Here is a 26,555-nt window from a genome sequence, read left to right as displayed (position 1 = left end):
TTAGAACTGGTTGTCGTACAATCCATCAGGGTCATATCAGGACCAGCGACAGTAGAGACAGTGTAAGAAGCAACAAGAGGGAAGTGCTGGATGTATGGGGGGGGGGGAGTTTAGATTTCAATGAAAAAAATTCTGGGATTTTAATACTTTATTACGACCTTAGTAAACACCCTGTCACAGCAAATAAAAAATAGCTGTTTTTTTTTTTTTTTTTTTTTTTGGGGGGGGGGGGGGGGGTTACTGGAGCTTTCATCCACAAATTTTGAGTAGCTTGTCCAGCTTTCATCCTTTCCATTGCAGAGGGTAAAGCCCGCAGCTGAACCTGCAGCAATAATTGATCAGCTTTGTGTTTGTGCTGCAGGTTTTTGTTTCTTAGAATCTGAGATTGAGAAATCTTTAAATCCCATCCAATACATTGCTAAGGTAGATTGCAGCATGTTAGCAGCTAGCAATTAGGAAAAGGCTACCCCTCTGTGAGTACAGCACATTCCCCTGTAATTTTATTAAATAAATATCTTAAGCAACCAGATATATCCAGTAGTCCAGCATTACTAGCATGGGAAATCCTGTCTGTCTGGTGGTTGGGTCCTAGCTGCTACATGACTCTTCCCAGTACCCTTGGTGGTTGGGTACTAGTTGCTACATGACTCTTCCCGGTACCCCTGGTGGTTGGGTACTAGCTGCTACATGACTCTTCCCAGTACCCCTGGTGGTTGGATATTAGTTGCTACATGACTCTTCCTGGTACCCCTGGTGGTTGGGTATTAGTTGCTACATGACTCTTCCTGGTACCCCTGGTGGTTGGGTATTAGTTGCTACATGACTCTTCCTGGTACCCCTGGTGGTTGGGTATTAGTTGCTACATGACTCTTCCCAGTACCCCTGGTGGTTGGGTCCTAGCTGCCACATGACTCTTCCTGGTATCCCTGGTGGTTGGGTACTAGCTGCCACATGACTCTTCCTGGTATCCCTGGTGGTTGGGTACTAGCTGCTACATGACTCTTCCTGGTACCCCTGGTGGTTGGGTACTAGCTGCTACATGACTCTTCCTGGTACCCCTGGTGGTTGGGTACTAGCTGCTACATGACTCTTCCTGGTACCCCTGGTGGTTGGGTACTAGCTGCTACATGACTCTTCCCAGTACCCCTGGTGGTTGGGTACTAGTTGCTACATGACTCTTCCCAGTACCCCTGGTGGTTGGGTACTAGCTGCTACATGACTCTTCCCAGTACCCCTGGTGGTATGAGTAACATGGTAATGTTACAGTTCTGTGTGTATATATATATATATATATATATATATATATATATATATTTTAAACTACAGAACCTCTTAGCTGTAGAACACTACAGCGAGGTCCACAGGCTCAATGGTGGGCGGCTGTATGTCTGAACTCAATGTGAACTACTGCAAAGACACTGCAGCATGAAAATCAATGTGAACAGTGTGTACTGTGCGACACTACATGTGAACATAGGTGCAACTAAGACCCTGCCAGTTTAGCTCACTGACCAGGTGCACCAGTACAAGTGGAACACAAATGGCTGCCAAGGGTTAACACTCACCCCAGGCCAGCAAACACACACACATCCCTGCAACAGCTAGGGGCCACCATGGAAGTTTAGAGTTTGGAGTTACCAAGGGAGTTTGGATGCTCCTGCACACAGCTAGGAGCCATACATGAAGTCAGACAGTACACATAGGCTATCTCAGAGACCATACCTGCTGCAGATCTACAAGCTGGAACTGCATCTACCGCTCCTAGCCCTGGTGTAGATCTAACTGTTCAGGGTTTACAGGTCCTACCTAACAGCACCCAGGAGAAGCAGAGAAACCCCACACAGAGGCCTAGTCTGAAACCTGCCTGAGTACTGGAGCCTATCCCTGAAAAACTACTGTCATTCACTCCGTGGACTTTGAGGAAATTTTAGTGGAAGTGTGACACCCGGCGGGCGTCGGCTCACACTATTTAAAGGGAAGTCCCCACCCAATAGGGGCGGTGGTGATGACCTTACCGCTCATGCTCATTAGGGGAGAAATGGCACTTAGCTTGTGAGCAGCTCAAATAGGTCTGAGCATGCTCAGTAAGGTGAAAGCTGGATGGTTAGACTGACCCGCAGGTGGTGCTGTGCGCTATGATAGCAACCTGCGGGACCCAATCCTAACAGGTAATAACAAGAGGTTTGGAGAGTCAGTGCTGCCATTTTATGGTCCATTGTGGTAAAAACTAAATATAACTTCTGACAACTGTCGGTTCTGGAGCAGAACATTGTAACAAAGTCTGATGACAATATTTTGCATATTATTGCAGAAAATGGCTGTTTCCTACACACTCTCATCGCGCTGCCCTTCTAGGAAAGTAGGAAAGGAGGTGCAGAGTTTTAAAGTCACAATTTCTTAGCACAAAACCATTTTTTGTGCAAAAAATTGCATCTTGTTATGAATGTATGCCAAAAAATTATCTTACAAGGAATAATAAATCTGATCCATTCTGTCCATTCATTCCATTACTTATCTCCTCTATGATGATTATGAATATTTAATCTGATGGATAAATGATGACTTTTAGTGTTTCGGAGTGAATCTGTGTCCACATCCTGAGCGGGAACCTCCTATCAGTGCTGAATACAATGTATCAGTCATGGGAGGGGGGGTTGTTACTAATTGTCTATAGATACATTTCTCTATATAAGGAGACTCCGCTTCACCTGCTGCTCACAAGACACTCAATAGACAAGACGCTGAATTCTCTCGGATTCCCGGAGACTCGGCAGGATCAAGAGGCGACAAGTGATCTCCAGACTTCACCCCCCGGATCCCTCATCTGAAAGGTGCGATCTATGTCCTGTCTATTACCGGTTATAGCAATCCCTATGTAACGTATTATTATTATGGTTTCTGAAGTTATTAATTGATGATTTTCTCGTCTTATGATAGATACAATGTCACGTATGGATGGATGTAGATGATATATAATAATATAATCACTTTATAAGCCGCCATCCGCACAATGTATAGGAGAAGAGGGACCCACGCGGCACGGTATAGGGCTACATGGACCGGACACCCAGATATCCTCAGTTACTGGAAAGCTCGGGGTGCAGAAGAGATTGTGGGGGCTGCTCTGGGGTTTTATGCTCCCCCTTCCCCGACCTCCTCTCTGATTTATCTCATTTCTGGACAACTCCTTTAAGCTTCACGACCTTAGTTGGAGGCCACCAGGGTTTGTAGAGACGCATTGTTTTCAGCCACTACATTTTATGGACAAAAAACTGAATTTTTTTACAACCTCATCCACACATTGCAGAAAACAAAGCTGCAGAAGACGTAGCGCTTTACTCTTGGAATTATTGGGAGGTAGAAATGCTAAACACAGTAGAAAAGCATCAAAAACCCTAAATGTTTGTGGGATTGCTTGTTCTGCAGAATCTTATATCTATGTTTGTCTACATGTGACTTTGGTCTTAAAGGATTTGTATCGAGGTGCGAAGTTATCACTTGTCGATAGGATCAGAGAATACGGCATCATCGGTGGCTCCAACCACAAGAACTCCGATTCTCCCATCCTGATGAATCAGCAGGCCAAGCATTCACACTCCCATAGAGAAAAAATGGAGTAACTGTGTGTATGCTCAGCCTGGCGCTTCATCAGAATGGGAGAATTTGAGCCCCATTCTCAGGATCACTGTGGACCTAGGGGTTGGACCGCCACTGAGCCGATCTATAGGGGATAACTTCATATCTTGATACAACTCCTTTGGTGTCCTGCACGCTCACTCCTCTCTCTGCAAATCCTCTCTTGTCTTTGTAGCCTGTAGCTCAGAATTCATATAATGGAGGTGACAAATAAGACCAGAGATAATCAGAGAAGGTGACAGCTTGACTGTCTAATAGAGAGACGTGTTACACTGTACAGCATGGTGGAGATATAATATGTGGATGACATCAGAGATGGAAATGTATTGTAGAATGAAATAGACAATTCCCATCATGGGTGACAGAGAGCAGAGGAGCGAGGACGAGAATGTGCCGGATATTACAGTCGATGCTTATCTCATATCTTCTGTATTTCAGGCCTCAGACTGGACACATAACGTTCTCTTCACATCACGTCTGGAGGGTCGTCTCTGGGCTCCGGATCTTTCCTCCCATCTGATGGCTGCCATGTTCTGGACTCTACTGTCACTGGCGGTTCTATGTAGTAATGGGGGCCATGTGTCTGGGGCACCGTCTCCAAAACTGGAACTGGAGGTTGTCGGGTTTTCCATAGTTAATGGTGGATGTGATATATTCGGCAGTTGGTCTAGCAGGAGAGATGTATATGAGGGTGCGCAGCTGATGGAGGCCATGAGGTTCGCTACAGAAGAAATTAATACAAACTCCACTATTCTACCCGGGATAGATCTGGTCTTGTCCTTCAGGTTCATCTGTGATGCAGATAGAATAAAATCAGAAGTGGAAAACATGACGGACTCAAAAACTATCGCACTATTTATTGAAGCTGAAGGTTTTACATTTAATAAGGTACAAAGTCCTGACATTAGAAAGTCCTGATAGAAAACATTGCCATGTCCTTCTCATAAATGTATCTGTTTGGTAAAGGGGAGCTCCGCGTTGTACAATCCCTTATTGTTACATGGGTCACCTGAAATCAGCTAAATTCTCAGTCTGAACTCAATCACAAGTGTTTTATTTTCCTGCAGCGCCCCCACAGGTGAATAGAAGTATTACACAGCTGTCTTTATATCACTTAGTAGAGAGATGTTCTTACTAGTCGCTCTCTGCTCCGGCTCGTAGATGAGGATCCTGTAGGGATGTAGGATTTCCACCATAGTATTTTGGAGGCTCCTGGAGATCATGGTGGTTACTGTCCGGTCAGTTTCAGGTCTTTCATTACTTTGACTTGTATTTCTCTCTTTTTAGATTCTCGAGTCTCTCCAGGATATAGACATTCCAGTTATCACCTCTTCTGCTATAAGTTTGAGATTACCCGATCTGCCCTTCCACCTGTGTATGATCCCCCCACCCCAATATCAGACAAAAGCTATTATAGACCTCCTCACACATTTTGGCTGGACCTATGTGTCTGTTTTGGCATCTTTTGAATATGGTTTTATGTCGATCATGGAGAAATTCAAGACAGAAGCCGAAAGTCATAACATCCGTATTGTTACCAGTACAATTACAAATTATAAGATAAGCTACAAGGAGAACATCAGGACCCTGCAGAGTCACCCCAGGGCTCGGGTCGTGGTTCTGTTCCTTAATCACCAAGTATTAGCTAATTTCCTGAGTTATGTTTGTGAGCTCGAGACGTCCTTCACCTGGGTGGTCGGCGCTCCCTTGGGATTAATACGGAATATGGAGAAATATAAGAAAGCTCTTGGACGTGTCATCCTTGTGAACATTCACTCTTATCCACTGCAGAGGTTTAATGAATATTTCCATGCAAAGATGGAAGCGAACACCTTCAATTATACAGACCCAGAGGTCATGTCCTCGATTATTGAAAATTTTTCTTATCCTTCAACTTATCTGAAAAAAGAGACTGAGAAATCAAAGTCTAAAAAACTATTTCCCACTTCCCCCAAGATCATGTATGTAGTGAATGGCGTGTACACCATAGCTCATGCCCTGCGGGATCTGTATAACACCACCTGCCACAATGTCACCGATGGCTGTTTGCTGGAGCACAGAGAAACCTTCAAGACATCTCTCAGGAACACAAGATTCAGCGGTGAGAATGATGGGAGGTTGTTACATTGTGTCCATGACATCCCCTGAATGATCATGTCTGACATATAGAAGTGTAGTCAGTGGTGAGCCCGGCCTCTCTGCTGCCTGAGGCGGACAATCAAAAGACGCCACGGTATAGAGTCTGGGGGGGGGCGTGTTGTTCATCTTTTGATCGTCCGCCTAAGACAACGCGCGGGGAGGGGGGGGGGGGGTGTTTCGGACCGGTGACATTACAATAAATATAATGCAGTAATACTCACAGGAGATGTCTTTCCACATTTCCCGTCTCTTCCCTTTGGTCCACCATGACCACTTCTTCCAGCTGTGACTTGCCTCTGTAAAGTTTGAAACACAGACATCTTTGACTCCTCACTTCTCTATGCACCCAACCCATATATATATATATATATATATATATATATATATATATATATATATATATATATCCCACAGTGGCACAATAGACTGTGGGGCTTAATAGAGGTTATTGGGGCCACAGTGGACCCTTCAAGCTCTATTATGTCCCACAGTTGCACACCAATGAACTATTATTATACTCTGGGGGTCTTTTCAGACCCCCAAGTATAATAATCGGAGCCCCAGGGGAGATGAAGGAACATAATAAACTGGTGTTACTCCTAGCAGGCTTCGAGCCTATATGGTAATGTGTCAGATGTCACAGCATGCTACGCTCGCCACACACTTTATCCCTCTTTCAGTTCTTCAAAAGTTGGGAGGTATGCTATATGGTACTGCTAGCACAGGCTTCGGGTCTATATGGTAATATCCCAGACCATGTGACATCTGACACATTACCATATAGGCCCAAAGCCTCCTAGGAGTAACATCAGATCTCGGAGAGGTGAGTAACAGTGTTTATTATGTTCCCTCACCTCCCCTGGGGCTCCGATTATTATCCACAGGGGTATGAAAATACCCCGCGAGTATAATAATAGCAGCAGTGGGGTCACGGCCTGGCCCGGGCCTACTCACTACTGCCCTCCGCGGCCTATAGTACAAAAGGAAGCAGGGGCGGCAGTGAGTAGGTCCAGGGAGGTTGGTAACTAGGCCGCTACGTGCTGAAGATACTCCAACGGGTAGAGGACTATTATAAAACAAAAAAAAAGTTATTATACTTACAGACATGAGCGCTGCTCCTGCTGCCACCGCATCCTCTTCTCCCGGCAGTACGCTGCGTCTCAGCATAGGGGGCGTGTTGACGCTGCCTACGCTGATACGTAGATGTCTGAACCAGTGCAAGGAGAGCGGCAGCTCTCCTGCGCTGGTTCAGAGAAAAAAAAAAAAAAAATCGCACGTGTTGCTACCGCCCTCCTCCGATCCGCCGCCTGAGGTGGACACCTCACCTCGCCTCATTAGAGGTGCAGAGCTGAGTGTAGTGCGAGCTATCAGCCCCGAGTCCAGCACACGAGACACGGCCATATTGCACTATTGCCCTATGACAACCCTCAGCGGTGTGAGCAGGACTTGGCAGAGCAGAAAGTCGCTGAGAGACGCCAGAGATTAGTGAAGGTTATTACTGAAGTAACACGTAAAGTCTGAGCCTTGAAGTTTCTTCATTTCTGTGTCTTCATGATACAACGTCTTTCCCTTACCTCTAGGCTCGTCCATCTTAAAGCCACACAATGTCCCTATGACAAGGCTGAACAAGGACAGAGCATTGACAGGAAGTGTTGTCTTGAGGACATAGAAGAAGTGGTGATTTATGGAGATCTGGGTCCATAAAAGTTCCATCAGTCCGGCCAGGACACAGGGGCAGAAATACAAGTGATTGTGCGGGTGGTGGGACGTAAGGGAAGAGACAGCTGATATGTGAGATGATGTAACAGACTGTATGACATCATATGTTCTAGGTCCTATGTAATGTTGTTTTTCCTCCTCAGCTCCGTTCCTTCCTCCCGATGTTCAGTACACAGTGGGATTTGATGGAGATGGTTATGGACCTGCTCGATACGACTTCTTCACTATCCAGGAGAACAATGGAAGCTTCCAGTACCAGCAGATAGGATCCTGGGCAGAAGAGCTGACACTCAATACCAGTCACATCATGTGGGAGAATAACAAAGTGCCTGAATCCTACTGCAGTAAACCTTGTGGAGAACATGAAAGGAAGATCAGAGAGCGGGGGAATCCTTGTTGTTGGGTTTGTATCAAGTGTCAACCAGATGAGATTTTAATAAATGAGGCTACATGCAAAAAGTGCGACCCCGGATACTGGCCCAACACAGACCATAATGGCTGCTCTGAGCTCCCTCTGTATTTTATCCAGTGGGGGGATGGGCTGGCTATAGGATCAGTCTGTGTCTCCGGTCTGGGAATTCTTTCCACCATCTTTGTGGGCGGAGTCCTGATGTGGAATAACAACACCCCAATTGTGAAGGCCTCGGGGCGTGAATTCTGTTACATCCTGTTGAGTGGAGTCCTGCTCCTCTTTACTATGACTTTTATCTTCATCGCTCGCCCGTCGGTTGTCATCTGCAGCCTTCGACGTCTCGGACTTGCCACCTCATTCTCTGTTTGTTATTCGGCCTTATTGACCAAGACCAATCGTATCACCCGCATCTTCACCAGTGCACAGAAGGGGATTGCACATCCGCGCTACATCGGCCTGGTATCTCAGCTGTCTATCTGCCTGGCCCTCATCACCTGCCAGCTCCTGGGGCTGCTCATATGGCTGATCGTAGACCCGGCTGAAGTCATCAAGCCCAAATATCCAGATAAACAATATAGGATACTGAAGTGTAAATCAGGAGACATGAAGATATTGCTCTCGCTGGTGTACGATGTTCTGCTCGTTCTCCTCTGCACTGTTTACGCCTTCAAAACCCGAAAGTATCCGGAAAACTTCAACGAAGCCAAATGCATTGGATTCACCATGTACACCACCTGCATCATCTGGTTGGCCTTCTTACCCGTCTTCTATGTCACCTCCAATCATCCCAAGGTAAAGGCAAGAACACAACATGTCACTAACAAGTCACACAACACGTATGTCACTATATTATAAGGGGAAAACAGCGGGACACTAAATATGTAGCCACTGGCTTCAGAACAACTAAACACAAAATTACCACAAAACTATATGCACTACAATGTACATCATGCGCCCTTCTACCAGACCGCAGAATATATTTTTGTGGGAGTTTTGCTTCGACAGAGGCAAAAAATATATGAAAGAGTTTTTTCTCTACTTGTCACTGCCAAATGGAGCATATATATATATATATATATATATATATATACACACACACACACACACACACACACAATCTATATGCAGTGTAGGGCATGAACATGTTGCTTTAGCTACATTTTTGCAGCAGTTTGTAACCCTTTTACCCTAGAATGATGGAAAACTCCCAGCAGGGACTCCATGTCAAAACCCCAAAACCCAAAGTCATCTATCTATTGATGTGCTGAGTATTGTGTATATTGCAGTGGTGGCTCCTAGTGCAGGACCGGGCCGGGATTCAGGGAGTGCCAGAGGACCAGCCATTCTATATCTCTCTATACAGTGTATGGTCCTGGCAGTGAAGATCTCGTTTGCTGACACGGTGTCTCTTGTGTCTCCGGCAGGTTCAGGTCACCACTCTCTGCGCCTCCGTCAGTCTTTGCGCCTTTGTCATACTCGGAGGTCTCTTTTTGCCCAAACTTTATATTATCTTATTTCATCCAGAGAAGAATGTAAAGAGCGGTCAGTGGAGGAAAGTTGTCGGCCATACAGAGTCATCACATGGTGAGTGTCAGATTAACCAGACATGATATTGTATCATGGGAGGAATATGCAAATCTGTCTCCCAAGATGTAAATAGGGAGACAGAGCCTCTGTTATGCTGCCCTCTATAGGAAGCACCCTGAACATCATGCCCAACTTTCCCAGAAGTCTTTACTGCATAACGTGGGATTCTTACCAAGTCAATTTCTCAGCTACGGACGGCCGTTTCGGTCTGGTTGGATCTCGTCAGTGCATCATAGAGAGAACAGACTTGGTAGAAGTGAGAGCTACTATGGCTGTATAAGTCTCCACATACCTAATAGGTGGGCTCTCCTTAAGGAGGAACATTATCCCCATAATCTGGTCTCTCAGCCTCTCACTTCTACCAAGTCAGTTCTCTCTATGCTGTGCTGAAGAGGTCCAACCAGACCGAAACGGCTGTCCGTAGCTGAGAAACTAACTTGGTAAAAATTAGAGATGAGTGAACACTGTTTGTATCAGCCAATCCGAACAGCACGCTCCCATAGAAATGAATGGAAGCACCTGTGACGCCGGCAAAGTCAGCGTCACAGGTGCTTCCATTCATTTCTATGGGAGCGTGCTGTTCGGATCGGCTGAAACGGACAGTGTTCACTCATCTCTAGTAAAAATCCCACATTACGCATTACTTCTGGCAAAGTCGGGCATGATATTCAGGGTGCTTCCTGTACAGAACAGCATAACAGAGGCTCTGTCTCCCTGTTTACATCTTGGGAGACAGATTTGCATATTCCTCCCATGATCCCTTACAGTGGAGTGACACTGGCTGTATAAGTCTCCACACACCTAATAGGTGGTTTCTGCTTAAAGGGATTCTACCACTAAAACGCTGTTTCTTGTGCTTTGTCATCTTCCTTGTCAGCTCTGACACCTGCGCAGTCTTGCCTTGTGGCCTCGAAAATATGGCCGCCGGCCGGCATGCACAATCGGCTCTACCAGTGTCTCGCTCTCAGAGCCAACTATGCAGGCGTCAGAGCTGACAAAGAAGGAAGACGACAGAAGGGGAGGATGCAGCTGAAGAAGGAGGCGTCGCTGGAGCGGGTTCTCGGGCAGCAGTGGGGACGCCCCCATTGCCGTTTGAGCGCTGGGGCCCGCCCTCATTGCTGCGGAGAACTCATTAGCATACCGGTAAAAACGGTATTTCTAAGGAACGGCACGGCGGAGACCACGTCTAAAGGTAAGAAATGAATAGACTTTCTAAAGGCTACTCCGACATCTAAAGCACAAACAACAGCGGTTTAGTGGTAGAATCCCTTTAAGGAGGAACATTATCCCCATAATGATATTGTATGTATACAATATCTATGGCCGGTGGACAGTCCGGTGACAGGACGACTTCCATAGATCGGGCTCATCCCTGCTAAGCCCAAGACTAATACTCTTCCGATTTATCTGCAGGTACGACTGGAGAAGTTTTCCAATCTCACTGATGAAAACATTTCATGAACCACGAGATGGTGACAAGTAACTGCAGGAAGGATTCGCCCTATTATAATCTGCACCATCCGATAATCATTAATATAATCCATGTAAGACCCAAATCCTGGTGACAGTGACCACAGCGCAGCGAGATCAGCGGATGTTCTCATTGTTACATGGATGGCAACAAATAGTAACATAGTAACATGTGCTACATATAATGGATGTATACACTCCGACCTCTCCTTATATACTATTACACTGTATTGTTATATTCTACCCTATAAAACCTACATCTATACTAGTATTATACACTATTATCTGAGTCCGATTGATGTATCTATTGAACAAGACAGATATACAACAATCAGCCATAAGAATAAAACCTAGGTCTGAACAGCTCTGCCCCATGTAGGCTTGGACTCCACGAGACCGCTGAAGATGTGTCATATGCATTTGCTCCATTATTCAGGGCTTGGACACCCTGATCAGTCTGTGACCGCACAGCCCCATCCTCACACCTTCCAAACAAATCCAGAGCCATCTTTAGCTCTTCTAAGGGATGGGACCAGATAGGCTACCATTAGCCCCCTTGGATAGCTTTCACCCTGTCACTGGTCACGAGGAGGTGTCTTACTTTGGTAGATACTCAGCTCTGTTTATGGCACAAGACCTGCCATTTGGAGATGCCCTGATCTAGTCATCACCATTTAACCCTTGTAAGCGGTCACATCCTTATACCTGCACATTTTCCGGTTTCACGTACAATAAATTTAAGAACTGACTGTTCCCTTGTGGGTCAATGGTTTAAGATCCAAAATAGTGCGGCTATAGCAATGGTGGCCAACCCTACGTGGCTTTATACTGTCAATGTTATGGCTGATTGGTGTCCATTGTAGTAAATGAAGACAACTCATTGGAGACAGGAGCCGACACTCTTACACACGACACGTCTTCATAGTACTAATAAAAGAGAGCAAAAAGTGGGAGTTTTCTTTTTTTCAAAAATCTTGGTTTCTATCATCTCCAGACAGAAGTCAATGTAATATGCACGGCCCCTGGACAAGTGAAGTCCTCCTCGAGAGGTATGGCCGGGTCAACAGTCTCTTGTCAATGCCACCTGACCATGGGACGGTCGTAGGTTTTATCTGCAAAAGGGAGTCTATCAGCAGAAATTGAGAATTGGCGTCACCTAGAGAATGAACCTTGACCTCTGTAAGGACAGGAACAAAATGAGGTTACAAGTCTCCTCCCCGTAGCAGAAATCTTGATCCATGACCAGGTGATGTTCCTCCACTGCTCAGTGATACAGTTGTTGCTCTTTAGTCGCCCGGGGTCTTGTCTGGCACCCGCACTGGTCACTCGCTGTTGTCGTCCATCCATGCTAAGGAACAGCAACTTGTGGATTCAGACACGTTACTTGGACACCAGTATAGTAACAGATTGAAGACTTCTCGTCTTTATTGTGCTCTGCCTGTTCTTTAGAACATCCTCTCATCACAAGTTGTGTCCAATAACAGATTCGCTCCTCGCTGGCTGATCCTCCTCGGTCACATTAGTCTGTGTACAGTCTCCTCATTGCTACATCCAAACCCAACAACATGGCAGTGTACGAGATCCTGGCCCCGGCCGGTGTGGCCCTGATGACCGGACCTCGCTCCATTCATTGCACTTTCCCACTCTGATACAAACAAACATTTGTACTCAATGTGAAGTCCAGGAGAAAAGTGAATATGCTGCAATGTCCAGGGGGTGTCCTTTGCCCTATAATGCCATATGGAAGAGACACATTTTGAGTCTTGTTCCAATAGTACAGGTGAAAAGTCTAGAGGAACGAGGGCCGCAGGACAGAAGGATCAGGCTCTAGCTGCTTTAAAGGTGTTGTCCGAGGACTGTTCATTTACTTACCTGTCCTGGGTTATTGCAGCTGATGGACCTGGGAGTTCCGGCCATCGTCCCCGGGTCTGGTGAGCCGATGTCCTGTTCAGCCTCTGCGGTCGTACCTTCCCCCTTCACCAATCCCACATAATTACCAGTGAGACTAGTGGAAGAGCGACCCTGGAGACTGAAGGCCACTTTGGACCACAGAACCTGGGGGTCGTTATGTGGCCGTAACCCCTGGGTCCATCAGCTACAATACATGGGGTCAGGTAAGTAAATTAACCATGATTTTGCTGATAGAGGCCCTTTAAGAAGCGGACCCCATAGACTATAAAGGGGTCTGACGATTTTATACTGAAATCAGCAGTGAGAAGATTCCTCTCTGACCACTGTAAGGACAGGGACACACTGGTGAGGTGGAGGGGGATCAATCTGCAGGGGGTCCCGTCCTGGGTAACAAAGCGGTACATTATATATTAATTAAATACAATACTACTAATATTATACATGTGACAGTTTGGATGTTTGTTCCTCAATCACACAATAACAGCTGAACAGATTTGGATGAGATTTGTCCCATAGATACTCTGTAACCTGGAGTAACACATCGGCTACTTTGTATCCCGGTAAATGACATGGCTTCACTACTGTTCTGGATTTATGGTCACATACTATATTACATGTCCCATAGATACTCTGTAACCTGGAGTAACACATCGGCTACTTTGTATCCCGGTAAATGACATGGCTTCACTACTGTTCTGGATTTATGTTCACATACTATATTACACTGCTCTTATCTCAGCTTCTGAGAAAGCCAGGGCTGTTATCTCTCTGTATAAGCACACACTAACCCTCAGTGTACACGCATCTGCATATTATCTGATCTGCTCCAGACAGTGCTGACACACTGACATGGGCAAACAACTTTAAATCAAATTGGCAGTTTACCAATTTTCAACATACCGGAGAAAAGAAAATCTAATTTGTTGTGAACGACGAGAGCTATGAAGGAGCCAGAAGTCACAAAGGTCTCCTCAATCGGAGCTAAGGGGGATCATCGGCGCCAACAACACGCTCATTATATGGTGTCCCAGCGAGCTGCCGGAACAATCACAGGCACAGCGCGAGGAACGAGTGCAGCAGCAGCACAGCTTGAGAGCTGCCAAAACACCGCAGCAGGCAAACCATTGATGGCAGCAATTTGCTGAATATAGGCGGATCATCGTCACCAAGAACCCGCAGACGAAGTCGTGGGCAAAGGTTAGTGTATTATAAAACATTTTTTACGACATCTCCAGGAATTAAGAGACACAGACAGTCCTACCCTGAGGAGAAAGACTGCTGCACCAATCTTTTCTAATGTCACTAATTTTGGTGCCTTTTTCCAGAAACTAGAAGTGCGTCATCTGCAAACCGGAAGAGACGCTGGCGTATGTCCAAGTGTGGAACGCAGGCTCCGGGAAGCGAGGAGGAGACACTACAGGCCGACACCCCCAAGACCTGGACTACAGATCGCCGCTTAACCCTGACTGTGCGGGAAGAGACGGTCAGGCCGGACTCCGGAGAGAAACAGCCGCACCGGGCCACACAAAAACCTCTCATCTGCCCAGTAAGAAGGACAGGAAAAACCACAGAGGTCCGGACGGGCTATTTAACCTGTTGTGGGCTTCTTCCTGTCCCTAACACTGGGTGGAGACACAACCTGCTGCGGTGAAGTCATGGAGGGCGTCTGAGAAAACACAACAGATCTTGAAAACAGCGGCCATGATTGGAGTCCATTGAGTTTTTTTTTTTTTTACGGATATCATTGGACATAAAGGTCAAAGGTTTTGTCGCACTTTTCCCTCCGCGATTTCAGATGGATCAACGGCAAACAGACATCCAGCCCGGATGTGAACATAGCCCGAGAGAGTTCTTGACTGCTCTGTTGTACCGCTGGAGGTAACACCATATATACAGATAAAGCTCTGTACACGGCCCCTCTGCTCTCTGGAGGGGAGGTGGTTGTTGTCCACCACAGAACAGAGACTAACAAAGATATGTCTCCAATATGGCCGCTGCTATAGAGACAGGGGACGTGACTCCAACATGGCCAGCCTCAAAAGGGGTTGCCCAGGATTAGGATACTGGGCTACATTTACTCTTCTCAGAAAGTGATCCCACGTGACCATTGGACACGATGACACCTCGACAAGAGGAAGAACTCAGAATCACAGTCACTGAACAACCGCTACAGAAATTCAGGGCGAGAAGACCCTTGGAAGTGGCCATATTGGAGTCCTACATTAAGAAGATCCTCACGTCTTCAGATTCTGCAGGTAACAGCAGGAAACGTCAACTTTTATGGGGTTCGGAAGATTTATACAATAAAATCTCAATATATAACAGAAAACAAGTCACAGAACGTGTCGATAACACCAGAACTGGAGTAAAGATGGCGGAGAACTCAGGAACCTTCGGTGGGCGGCTGCTTCCTCTTAAAGGGAATGATGTACAGTCCGTTCTTGGCCGGTTTTAATCTCCACCAGCGACCAAGTCTTAAAGAGAGTGAGAAATCAAACAATTAATAGTGAAGATGAATGCAACAGCGTCAATACAGCGCCCGCTATTAACAGAGGGGTCGGGTCTCACCTGTGTTCTTGTCCAACTCCAGCGACCAGGAAATCGGCCGAGCTGGAAAACTGTAAACTGTTCACAAAGCCGACCTGAGGAAGACACAGAATGTATGTGGATAAGAACACGGAGGAATCTAATCTCAAAAATCTGCTTTCAAAGACTTGTCCTGGACAGGAAGGACAAAGCAGCAACTCCTCTACAATAGGCAACAGCCATCACAAAGCGGCTTCATTTGGTGGAGGATGCGGGCAAACAAACTTATTACTGATAACAAAACCTTCCTGAGGCCTACAGCTAAACCCAAACAGAAGTGACAACCTTGGAAGAAGTATCCCAGGAAGTCTTTCTTCCAGAAGCAGTGTCACACCGGTCCACAGGACGTAAGTGGTACTGCAGCTCAGTCCTATTCAATGAAAGTATTTCTGATGTCTGACAACCACTTTTGGTGCAGGATAATAAAGTTGTATGTTTCCTTTAACATCGGACTCTTAGCCTGGACCCACTAAGCTTTCCTAATTGTAGGAGGAGTCTAACCCAAGCGTAGCAAAGACATCAGTAAAGGGTAGCCCGAGACAATGGGGGGGAAGGGGGGGATGCAAAAACCTCAAAAACAAGCCACTTACCAGGGGAATGGTGTAGAGCGGCTGCAAACCCCGGAAGGCCTCTGCACATTTCCATATCCGCACGTTACCATCATGTGACCCTAGAGAATACAGAGACAGTATATTATGTGATCGAGAGGAACATCAATACCTGACAAATGTGATGTGTGACCCGAAAAACACACAAATGTCCTACCAGATGCCACCACATCACTATTCAGGGCTGCAGCCACGGCAGACACCCAGTATGGCTGGTCCAGGCCGGCTTCTCCGTGGCTGCCATGGGCGCACTTCATCCGTGCCAGAGGTTTTTTCTTAGAGACGTTCCATAGAGCCAGAGACCTGTGAGAACCGCAAGGACAGAAGGGTCAGCGTACCGCCATATACTGCAGCAAGGACAAGCCATCAATACGAGGTTCTGGGGCCTCCAATATACTCATTCTGAATAGGAACCCAGTTGTCGCCCCAACCTCCGTGTACAAACTCACCCGTCATCCGCTCCGGACACCATGTGCTCCTCATTTATAAGGCGAATGCAGTCTATGGATCCCCTGGAAGAACAAAACCAAGGAACGTAAATAATCTCAATATCTACATAGAGGCCTACTGTTATATCCCGCAGAAGCCCACCGACAATCCATGAGCCATGAAGTGGTATCCTAGGGTGGAACTACAACTCCCAGCCAGTCCAGACAACGGGAGAGCCATAGGGAGTACAAGAAGCCAAAATGCTTTAGCTCCGCAGTCTCCACTGTCCAACTACAAGTCCCAGCATGGCCGACCAGAAGGGAACTACTAAGCTAAAGCATTCTGGGCTTCAGTACGCACACAGGGGAACTACAAGTCCCAGCAATGGCCGAACAGAAGGGAACTACTAAGCTAAAGCATTCTGGGCTTCAGTACACACACAGGGGAACTACAAGTCCCAGCAATGGCCGAACAGAAGGGAACTACTAAGCTAAAGCATTCTGGGCTTCAGTACACACACAGGAGAACTACAAGTCCCAGCAATGGCCGAACAGAAGGGAACTACTGAGCTACAGCATTCTGGGCTTCAGTACACACACAGGGGAACTACAAGTCCCAGCAATGGCCGACCAGAAGGGAACTACTAAGCTAAAGCATTCTGGGCTTCAGTACACACACAGGGGAACTACAAGTCCCAGCAATGGCCGACCAGAAGGGAACTACTAAGCTAAAGCATTCTGGGCTTCAGTACGCACACAGGGGAACTACAAGTCCCAGCAATGGCCGAACAGAAGGGAACTACTAAGCTAAAGCATTCTGGGCTTCAGTACACACACAGGGGAACTACAAGTCCCAGCAATGGCCGAACAGAAAGGAACTACTAAGCTAAAGCATTCTGGGCTTCAGTACACACACAGGAGAACTACAAGTCCCAGCAATGGCCGAACAGAAGGGAACTACTAAGCTAAAGCATTCTGGGCTTCAGTACACACACAGGAGAACTACAAGTCCCAGCAATGGCCGAACAGAAGGGAACTACTAAGCTAAAGCATTCTGGGCTTCAGTACACACACAGGGGAACTACAAGTCCCAGCAATGGCCGAACAGAAGGGAACTACTAAGCTAAAGCATTCTGGGCTTCAGTACACACACAGGGGAACTACAAGTCCCAGCAATGGCCGAACAGAAAGGAACTACTAAGCTAAAGCATTCTGGGCTTCAGTACGCACACAGGGGAACTACAAGTCCCAGCATGGCCGAACAGAAGGGAACTACTAAGCTAAAGCATTCTGGGCTTCAGTACACACACAGGAGAACTACAAGTCCCAGCAATGGCCGAACAGAAGGGAACTACTAAGCTAAAGCATTCTGGGCTTCAGTACACACACAGGGGAACTACAAGTCCCAGCAATGGCCGAACAGAAAGGAACTACTAAGCTAAAGCATTCTGGGCTTCAGTACACACACAGGAGAACTACAAGTCCCAGCATGGCCGAACAGAAGGGAACTACTAAGCTAAAGCATTCTGGGCTTCAGTACACACACAGGAGAACTACAAGTCCCAGCAATGGCCGAACAGAAGGGAACTACTAAGCTACAGCATTCTGGGCTTCAGTACACACACAGGGGAACTACAAGTCCCAGCAATGGCCGAACAGAAAGGAACTACTAAGCTAAAGCATTCTGGGCTTCAGTACACACACAGGAGAACTACAAGTCCCAGCAATGGCCGAACAGAAGGGAACTACTAAGCTAAAGCATTCTGGGCTTCAGTACACACACAGGAGAACTACAAGTCCCAGCAATGGCCGAACAGAAAGGAACTACTAAGCTAAAGCATTCTGGGCTTCAGTACACACACAGGGGAACTACAAGTCCCAGCCCATCTCCATGTACACAGCTGTACTCACTCATGGCCACTGAACACAAGCTGCGACTCCTCTGCAATCTTCCACACCCGCACTGTCCCGTCCCGTCCCCCAGATGTGACGCAACGTTCTCGGCTCAGACTGTCTATGCCGGTGATACAATCCTGGTGACCAAACCTAGAAAATAAATAAAATAAATGTCACCGTATACGACACCACGAGGACGTGCAGAGCGCAGTCACATGCACCACGTTACAGCGCGGACTCACAGGGTCTCTATGTAGGCGTTCTCTGCAACGTTCCAGACCTTGACGGATCGGTCGTGTGACGCACTGAACAGCTGGTAAGTTCCCTTCTGGAAGGACAGACCCTGTGGAGGGATACGAAGGGTTAAGAGATGAGCCGAAGCCAAGAGAATCCTCAAGGAACGGAGCTAAGGAGAAGACGATGACTTACAGACACGGCGTCCCGATGTCCCTGGAACTTATGGAGGTTCTGACAGGTCTCTGCGTTCCAGATGAAGATTAGTTTGTTCCGATCTCCTGACGCCTGGAGGATAATAAGGACATGAAGGTCACAACCTGAGGACCCCCCGACCCCGCACCGCTCATACACCGCGCTCCCCCGTTACATACCAGGTATTTCCCATCAGAGGACAGCGCCATGCACAGGATGTGGGCCGTGTGTCCTACGTGACGGTCCTCGCAGCCTTTTCGGCCTCCGGGGATTTTGTGGACCTTCTTTCCATCCGATATGGACCCTACAGGAGACGAGACGTTCCGGTGAGATCACAACCCTCCAATGTCACCTATTACTCCTGACCAATCGCAGTGTCCGAGCCCCGAACCCAGTCACTGATCTCAGGGGAGCCGCGGCCATGTATGAACAGTCGCTGACCCAAGAGACACCAGAGCAGGACTGGGGGGCCGGAAATGGCGCCCCAAGACCATGGAGTCAGTGGAGAGGACAGCAGGCCGGGACAAACATGTCTAATCCCCAAGAACGTACGTGAAGAGGAAACACTGGACGTTACGTACCCCAGAGCTGCAATCACAACTCTGCTGGCAGTTAATGGCCGTTAGGTCGTCCGCCATATTCCCAGGACTGGACGACGACTACTGTCCTGTACGGACACCATGGCTACACAATGAGACATTAACCCCATAGTGACTACAGCGCTATAGGGGGCGATGCTGCTCGGAGTCAGGGTCTCTGCTCGGAGTCAGGGTCTCTGCTCGGAGTCAGGGTCTCTGCTCGGAGTCAGGGTCTCTGCTCGGAGTCAGGGTCTCTGCTCGGAGTCAGGGTCTCTGCTCGGAGTCAGGGTCTCTGCTCGGAGTCAGGGTCTCTGCTCGGAGTCAGGGTCTCTGCTCGGAGTCAGGGTCTCTGCTCGGAGTCAGGGTCTCTGCTCGGAGTCAGGGTCTCTGCTCGGAGTCAGGGTCTCTGCTCGGAGTCAGGGTCTCTGCTCGGAGTCAGGGTCTCTGCTCGGAGTCAGGGTCTCTGCTCGGAGTCAGGGTCTCTGCTCGGAGTCAGGGTCTCTGCTCGGAGTCAGGGTCTCTGCTCGGAGTCAGGGTCTCTGCTCGGAGTCAGGGTCTCTGCTCGGAGTCAGGGTCTCTGCTCGGAGTCAGGGTCTCTGCTCGGAGTCAGGGTCTCTGCTCGGAGTCAGGGTCTCTGCTCGGAGTCAGGGTCTCTGCTCGGAGTCAGGGTCTCTGCTCGGAGTCAGGGTCTCTGCTCAGAGTCAGGGTCTCTGCTCAGAGTCAGGGTCTCTGCTCAGAGTCAGGGTCTCTGCTCGGAGTCTGGAATAAGCACGAGACGGACAGACTCGCCAAGACCGGAGCTCTGTACCTGCACCTGCGATTAAAGGGTTGGTTTCCGACCCCAGCAAAGCTGTTTTATACTGACAGGACAGGCCAGCGGTATCTGACCCGTCAGGGTGCGACACCCGGAACCCATACTGATCAGCTGCAATGGTCTGCACTGGGGGATGGAGATACACTAGGGGACTGGTCAGCCATGTCTGCCTTCATACAGTCAGATCCGCTTCTTACATTTGATAATGGAGCAGTCTTTGGATCCAGAGAAGACGTGCTGATCGTCCGGCGTGATGACCAGGCAGGTGACCGGGCCCTGGTGGCCCCGTAACAGACGAATCTCTGCAGGTTCCGGTGGAAGTAACTGAAGAGGAAAGAGTTAAGAAGGGACAAATATAAACTGTGAGGATTATCATCTAATTCTGACACGTCAGCGGGGAAGACGCCACGCAAAGTGGGAGGAGCTATGGGTGAAGTGGGCGGATCCCAACGCTAGTGATTTATTACTAGTCCCACCTCTGCAGTCATGTAGGTATTGTGCTTGCGCTGAGGTTGCCATGACAACAGCAACAAACTTATCTATGCACTGGCTTGCAACAATCATGGCAACCTCCGAGCAAGCACAATGCCTACACTCCTGCAGCCGGCGGACACTGATGACATCACAGGTGCAGGAATGACAGTCACCTCTTTGGCCAGGGGGCGCTGGAGTTTCCCTCGTTGTTCCAGCTGTGGAGAAAAGAGAAACGTTGTGATTAACAAATCCCCCAGCGATAAGAAGCGACCCCTGAACCCCCTCCTCACCCCAACACCCCCGTACCACATTCTCCTGCAGTCTATGGGCAATGACGTCCTCGCCCTCGTCCTCCAATCGATCCTCCTCTGAGGGGGCAAAAGACAAATAGTGACACATGGGTGCAGGGTGACACGGACCCCCCCCCCCGACCTGCAGCGCCCCCTCACCTTGCTCCTGTAACTGCTGCAGGTACTCCTTAGCCAATCGCAGCTTCTTCTCCTGCGCCGTCTCCTCCAGCTCCTCCTCCTCGTGCTCTTTCTTCCTACAAGTCGGCGCACTGCGGGCAAGGAAGAGAGAAATATCACAGAGAAGAACCACAAGGACCAGCAGGGAGGAAGGAGAGACGGGGCAGCGGGTACTCACACTTCTGTGTCCGAGTCACTCTCAATCTCCTCCCTCAGATTCACCATCTTCTTCTTTTTGGCGCCAGCATCCTTCACCTGAAATAATCACCAATCAGAGGACGAGAAAAAGGGGGAGGAGTCACATGGACAGCCAACCAGGAGCGAAGAGCAGGAAAGCCAAGGCAGAAGGCGGGGACACAGGGTGACCAATAACAGAATAGTGAGCGCAGCTCTGGAGTATAATACAGGATAAGTAATGTAATGTATGTACACAGTGACTGTACCAGCAGAATAGTGAGCGCAGCTCTGGAGTATAATACAGGATAAGTAATGTAATGTATGTACACAGTGACTGTACCAGCAGAATAGTGAGCGCAGCTCTGGGGTATAATACAGGATAAGTAATGTAATGTATGTACACAGTGACTGTACCAGCAGAATAGTGAGCGCAGCTCTGGAGTATAATACAGGATAAGTAATGTAATGTATGTACACAGTGACTGCACCAGCAGAATAGTGAGCGCAGCTCTGGAGTATAATACAGGATAAGTAATGTAATGTATGTACACAGTGACTGCACCAGCAGAATAGTGAGCGCAGCTCTGGAGTATAATACAGGATAAGTAATGTAATGTATGTACACAGTGACTGTACCAGCAGAATAGTGAGCGCAGCTCTGGAGTATAATACAGGATAAGTAATGTAATGTATGTACACAGTGACTGTACCGGCAGAATAGTGAGCGCAGCTCTGGAGTATAATACAGGATAAGTAATGTAATGTATGTACACAGTGACTGCACCAGCAGAATAGTGAGCACAGCTCTGGAGTATAATACAGGATAAGTAATGTAATGTATGTACACAGTGACTGTACCGGCAGAATAGTGAGCGCAGCTCTGGGGTATAATACAGGATAAGTAATGTAATGTATGTACACAGTGACTGCACCAGCAGAATAGTGAGCGCAGCTCTGGAGTATAATACAGGATAAGTAATGTAATGTATGTACACAGTGACTGTACCAGCAGAATAGTGAGCGCAGCTCTGGGGTATAATACAGGATAAGTAATGTAATGTATGTACACAGTGACTGCACCAGCAGAATAGTGAGCGCAGCTCTGGAGTATAATACAGGATAAGTAATGTAATGTATGTACACAGTGACTGCACCAGCAAAATAGTGAGCGCAGCTCTGGAGTATAATACATGATAAGTAATGTAATGTATGTACACAGTGACTGCACCAGCAGAATAGTGAGCGCAGCTCTGGAGTATAATACAGGATAAGTAATGTAATGTATGTACACAGTGACTGCACCAGCAAAATAGTGAGCGCAGCTCTGGAGTATAATACATGATAAGTAATGTAATGTATGTACACAGTGACTGCACCAGCAGAATAGTGAGCGCAGCTCTGGGGTATAATACAGGATAAGTAATGTATGTACACAGTGACCAGCAGAATAGTGAGCGCAGCTCTGGAGTATAATACAGGATAAGTAATGTATGTACACAGTGACTGTACCAGCAGAATAGTGAGCGCAGCTCTGGAGTATAATACAGGATAAGTAATGTAATGTATGTACACAGTGACTGTACCAGCGGAATAGTGAGCGCAGCTCTGGAGTATAATACAGGATAAGTAATGTAATGTATGTACACAGTGACTGCACCAGCAGAATAGTGAGCGCAGCTCTGGAGTATAATACAGGATAAGTAATGTAATGTATGTACACAGTGACTGCACCAGCAAAATAGTGAGCGCAGCTCTGGAGTATAATACATGATAAGTAATGTAATGTATGTACACAGTGACTGCACCAGCAGAATAGTGAGCGCAGCTCTGGGGTATAATACAGGATAAGTAATGTATGTACACAGTGACCAGCAGAATAGTGAGCGCAGCTCTGGAGTATAATACAGGATAAGTAATGTATGTACACAGTGACTGTACCAGCAGAATAGTGAGCGCAGCTCTGGAGTATAATACAGGATAAGTAATGTAATGTATGTACACAGTGACTGTACCAGCGGAATAGTGAGCGCAGCTCTGGAGTATAATACAGGATAAGTAATGTAATGTATGTACACAGTGACTGCACCAGCAGAATAGTGAGCGCAGCTCTGGAGTATAATACAGGATAAGTAATGTAATGTATGTACACAGTGACTGTACCAGCGGAATAGTGAGCGCAGCTCTGGAGTATAATACAGGATAAGTAATGTAATGTATGTACACAGTGACTGTACCAGCGGAATAGTGAGCGCAGCTCTGGAGTATAATACAGGATAAGTAATGTAATGTATGTACACAGTGACTGCACCAGCAGAATAGTGAGCGCAGCTCTGGAGTATAATACAGGATAAGTAATGTAATGTATGTACACAGTGACTGTACCAGCAGAATAGTGAGCACAGCTCTGGGGTATAATACAGGATAAGTAATGTAATGTATGTACACAGTGACTGTACCAGCGGAATAGTGAGCGCAGCTCTGGAGTATAATACAGGATAAGTAATGTAATGTATGTACACAGTGACTGCACCAGCAGAATAGTGAGCGCAGCTCTGGAGTATAATACAGGATAAGTAATGTATGTACACAGTGACTGCACCAGCGGAATAGTGAGCGCAGCTCTGGAGTATAATACAGGATAAGTAATGTAATGTATGTACACAGTGACTGTACCAGCGGAATAGTGAGCGCAGCTCTGGAGTATAATACAGGATAAGTAATGTAATGTATGTACACAGTGACTGCACCAGCAGAATAGTGAGCGCAGCTCTGGAGTATAATACAGGATAAGTAATGTAATGTATGTACACAGTGACTGCACCAGCAAAATAGTGAGCGCAGCTCTGGAGTATAATACATGATAAGTAATGTAATGTATGTACACAGTGACTGCACCAGCAGAATAGTGAGCGCAGCTCTGGGGTATAATACAGGATAAGTAATGTATGTACACAGTGACCAGCAGAATAGTGAGCGCAGCTCTGGAGTATAATACAGGATAAGTAATGTATGTACACAGTGACTGTACCAGCAGAATAGTGAGCGCAGCTCTGGAGTATAATACAGGATAAGTAATGTAATGTATGTACACAGTGACTGTACCAGCGGAATAGTGAGCGCAGCTCTGGAGTATAATACAGGATAAGTAATGTAATGTATGTACACAGTGACTGCACCAGCAGAATAGTGAGCGCAGCTCTGGAGTATAATACAGGATAAGTAATGTAATGTATGTACACAGTGACTGTACCAGCGGAATAGTGAGCGCAGCTCTGGAGTATAATACAGGATAAGTAATGTAATGTATGTACACAGTGACTGTACCAGCGGAATAGTGAGCGCAGCTCTGGAGTATAATACAGGATAAGTAATGTAATGTATGTACACAGTGACTGCACCAGCAGAATAGTGAGCGCAGCTCTGGAGTATAATACAGGATAAGTAATGTAATGTATGTACACAGTGACTGTACCAGCAGAATAGTGAGCACAGCTCTGGGGTATAATACAGGATAAGTAATGTAATGTATGTACACAGTGACTGTACCAGCGGAATAGTGAGCGCAGCTCTGGAGTATAATACAGGATAAGTAATGTAATGTATGTACACAGTGACTGCACCAGCAGAATAGTGAGCGCAGCTCTGGAGTATAATACAGGATAAGTAATGTATGTACACAGTGACTGCACCAGCGGAATAGTGAGCGCAGCTCTGGAGTATAATACAGGATAAGTAATGTAATGTATGTACACAGTGACTGTACCAGCAGAATAGTGAGCGCAGCTCTGGAGTATAATACAGGACTATGCTAGGTACGTGCAGTAATTCCATGTATTACATTGGGTTTGGACACACTTCTCCTCAGTTCCTCCTGACACTCTCTATTGTATTAGATTACTTGTACACCGCTCTGTCTTCTCCCCCTCCAGGGACCCATTTATTTCCTGCAGTGACAGGGGTATCAGTATACAGGTGTGGGGGTATTGGGGTATCGGTATACTGGATGGTGCCCCCTATAACTGCACATACTGCTCTTACATATGGAGATCACGTGGGGCTCCAGGCTTGCTGGTACTTGTAGTTCTATAACCCCCCGTTACCTGCTGTGGCTGCAGTGGCCCCTCCCTCCCCCTCCGGTACTCACCTCCCCCCGCCGCTTCTTCCCGGTGTTCTCCGGTCTCTTCTTGATAAACAGGCCGGACATCTTCAGTCGCTGCCGGACGCACGTGTGAGCTGTAGAAACTTTTTCCGGTTACGCCCACTCTACACCCATTGGCTAGAAGCCCACAGATGCAACCGACCTCGAACCTCCCATAGATGACGTCACTCAGCTCCGTGCTTCTATTGGTTGGGACATGCAGTCATGTGACCTAGGCCTCTGCATTTTGATTGGCTGTAGCATAAGATGGGCGGAGACATATTAATAGCCCCGCCCATAATGGAAAAAACTACATTTCCCACCATGCCCTGGGGTCTGTAGCTGTTGGACTGCTCCAAATAATCCCAGGAGGTGACAAGTGCCCCAGATGACGTCACCTCTAAGCCTATCACGTGTGATACTGTGTCCTGACCTGCTATTGGTCCATCAGTGGCCCTGTGTAGTGCAGTGGGTGGGGCTGAGACCCAGAATTGCTTTCTCACACGTCATTGACATGTGGGCGTGGCTTAAAGGGATATTCCAGGCCTTGTATACTGAGATGTGGGGGACCCCGGGGACCCTCACAGATCAGCAGACCAAGCACAGCGCTGTAGTCACTCACATGGGTCTGAGCGGCCGCGGTAACGTGGCTGACGAGTGTGACAAAATAATCAGAGCGCGGAGGCCTCAGGTGAGTATATGGGGAGTATACAGTGAGTATACGGGGAGTATACAGTGAGTATACTGGGACTATACAGTGAGTATACGGGGAGTGTACAGTGAGTATACTGGGACTATACAGTGAGTATACGGGGAGTGTACAGTGAGTATACGGGGAGTGTACAGTGAGTATACGGGGAGTATACAGTGAGTATACTGGGACTATACAGTGAGTATACGGGGAGTGTACAGTGAGTATACGGGGAGTGTACAGTGAGTATACGGGGACTATACAGTGAGTATACGGGGAGTATACAGTGAGTATGTGGTGAGTATACGGGGAGTGTACAGTGAGTATACGGGGAGTGTACAGTGAGTATACGGGGAGTATACAGTGAGTATACTGGGACTATACAGTGAGTATAC

The 26,555-nt window shown here is 47.4% G+C and overlaps 2 protein-coding genes across 2 annotated transcripts; one reads left to right on the top strand and one right to left on the bottom strand.

The window, feature by feature from the left end:
- Nucleotides 1–4,155: 4,155 nt before the first annotated feature.
- Nucleotides 4,156–14,525, top strand: LOC142217897 (metabotropic glutamate receptor 2-like). Its single transcript, XM_075286220.1, has 5 exons — nt 4,156–4,524; nt 4,924–5,737; nt 7,638–8,698; nt 9,331–9,490; nt 14,200–14,525. Exons 1-5 carry the CDS (start codon nt 4,156–4,158, stop codon nt 14,523–14,525), a joined length of 2,730 nt encoding a protein of 909 aa, XP_075142321.1.
- Nucleotides 14,526–15,161: 636 nt separating this feature from the next.
- Nucleotides 15,162–25,569, bottom strand: RRP9 (ribosomal RNA processing 9, U3 small nucleolar RNA binding protein). The gene is made up of 15 exons (XM_075287293.1): nt 25,476–25,569; nt 21,333–21,409; nt 21,137–21,246; nt 20,994–21,055; nt 20,861–20,902; nt 20,411–20,537; nt 19,001–19,125; nt 18,822–18,914; nt 18,635–18,735; nt 18,408–18,542; nt 16,518–16,580; nt 16,226–16,371; nt 16,051–16,130; nt 15,443–15,516; nt 15,162–15,348 (listed from the first exon to the last, which is right to left on the bottom strand). Exons 1-15 carry the CDS (start codon nt 25,533–25,535, stop codon nt 15,258–15,260), a joined length of 1,386 nt encoding a protein of 461 aa, XP_075143394.1. The 5' UTR covers nt 25,536–25,569; the 3' UTR covers nt 15,162–15,257.
- Between the last annotated feature and the right edge of the window lie 986 nt (nt 25,570–26,555).

This window comes from Leptodactylus fuscus, chromosome 9, assembly GCF_031893055.1.
Source record: "Leptodactylus fuscus isolate aLepFus1 chromosome 9, aLepFus1.hap2, whole genome shotgun sequence".
NCBI lineage: Eukaryota > Metazoa > Chordata > Amphibia > Anura > Leptodactylidae > Leptodactylus > Leptodactylus fuscus.
This window is presented reverse-complemented; position numbering and strand designations above follow the sequence as displayed.

Excerpts from the sequence above, each read along its gene's own strand:
- LOC142217897 (XM_075286220.1), top strand. The coding sequence starts at position 4,156 with ATGGCTGCCATGTTCTGGACTCTACTGTCACTGGCGGTTCTATGTAGT. Across the intron at positions 4,525-4,923 it reads AAGGTTTTACATTTAATAAG|ATTCTCGAGTCTCTCCAGGA; the intron begins GTACAAAGTCCT and ends CTCTCTTTTTAG. Across the intron at positions 9,491-14,199 it reads CCATACAGAGTCATCACATG|AAACTAGAAGTGCGTCATCT; the intron begins GTGAGTGTCAGA and ends GCCTTTTTCCAG.
- RRP9 (XM_075287293.1), bottom strand. The coding sequence starts at position 25,535 with ATGTCCGGCCTGTTTATCAAGAAGAGACCGGAGAACACCGGGAAGAAG. Across the intron at positions 18,736-18,821 it reads GACATCGGGACGCCGTGTCT|GGTCTGTCCTTCCAGAAGGG; the intron begins GTAAGTCATCGT and ends ATCCCTCCACAG. Across the intron at positions 15,349-15,442 it reads GGAGTTGGACAAGAACACAG|ACTTGGTCGCTGGTGGAGAT; the intron begins GTGAGACCCGAC and ends ACTCTCTTTAAG.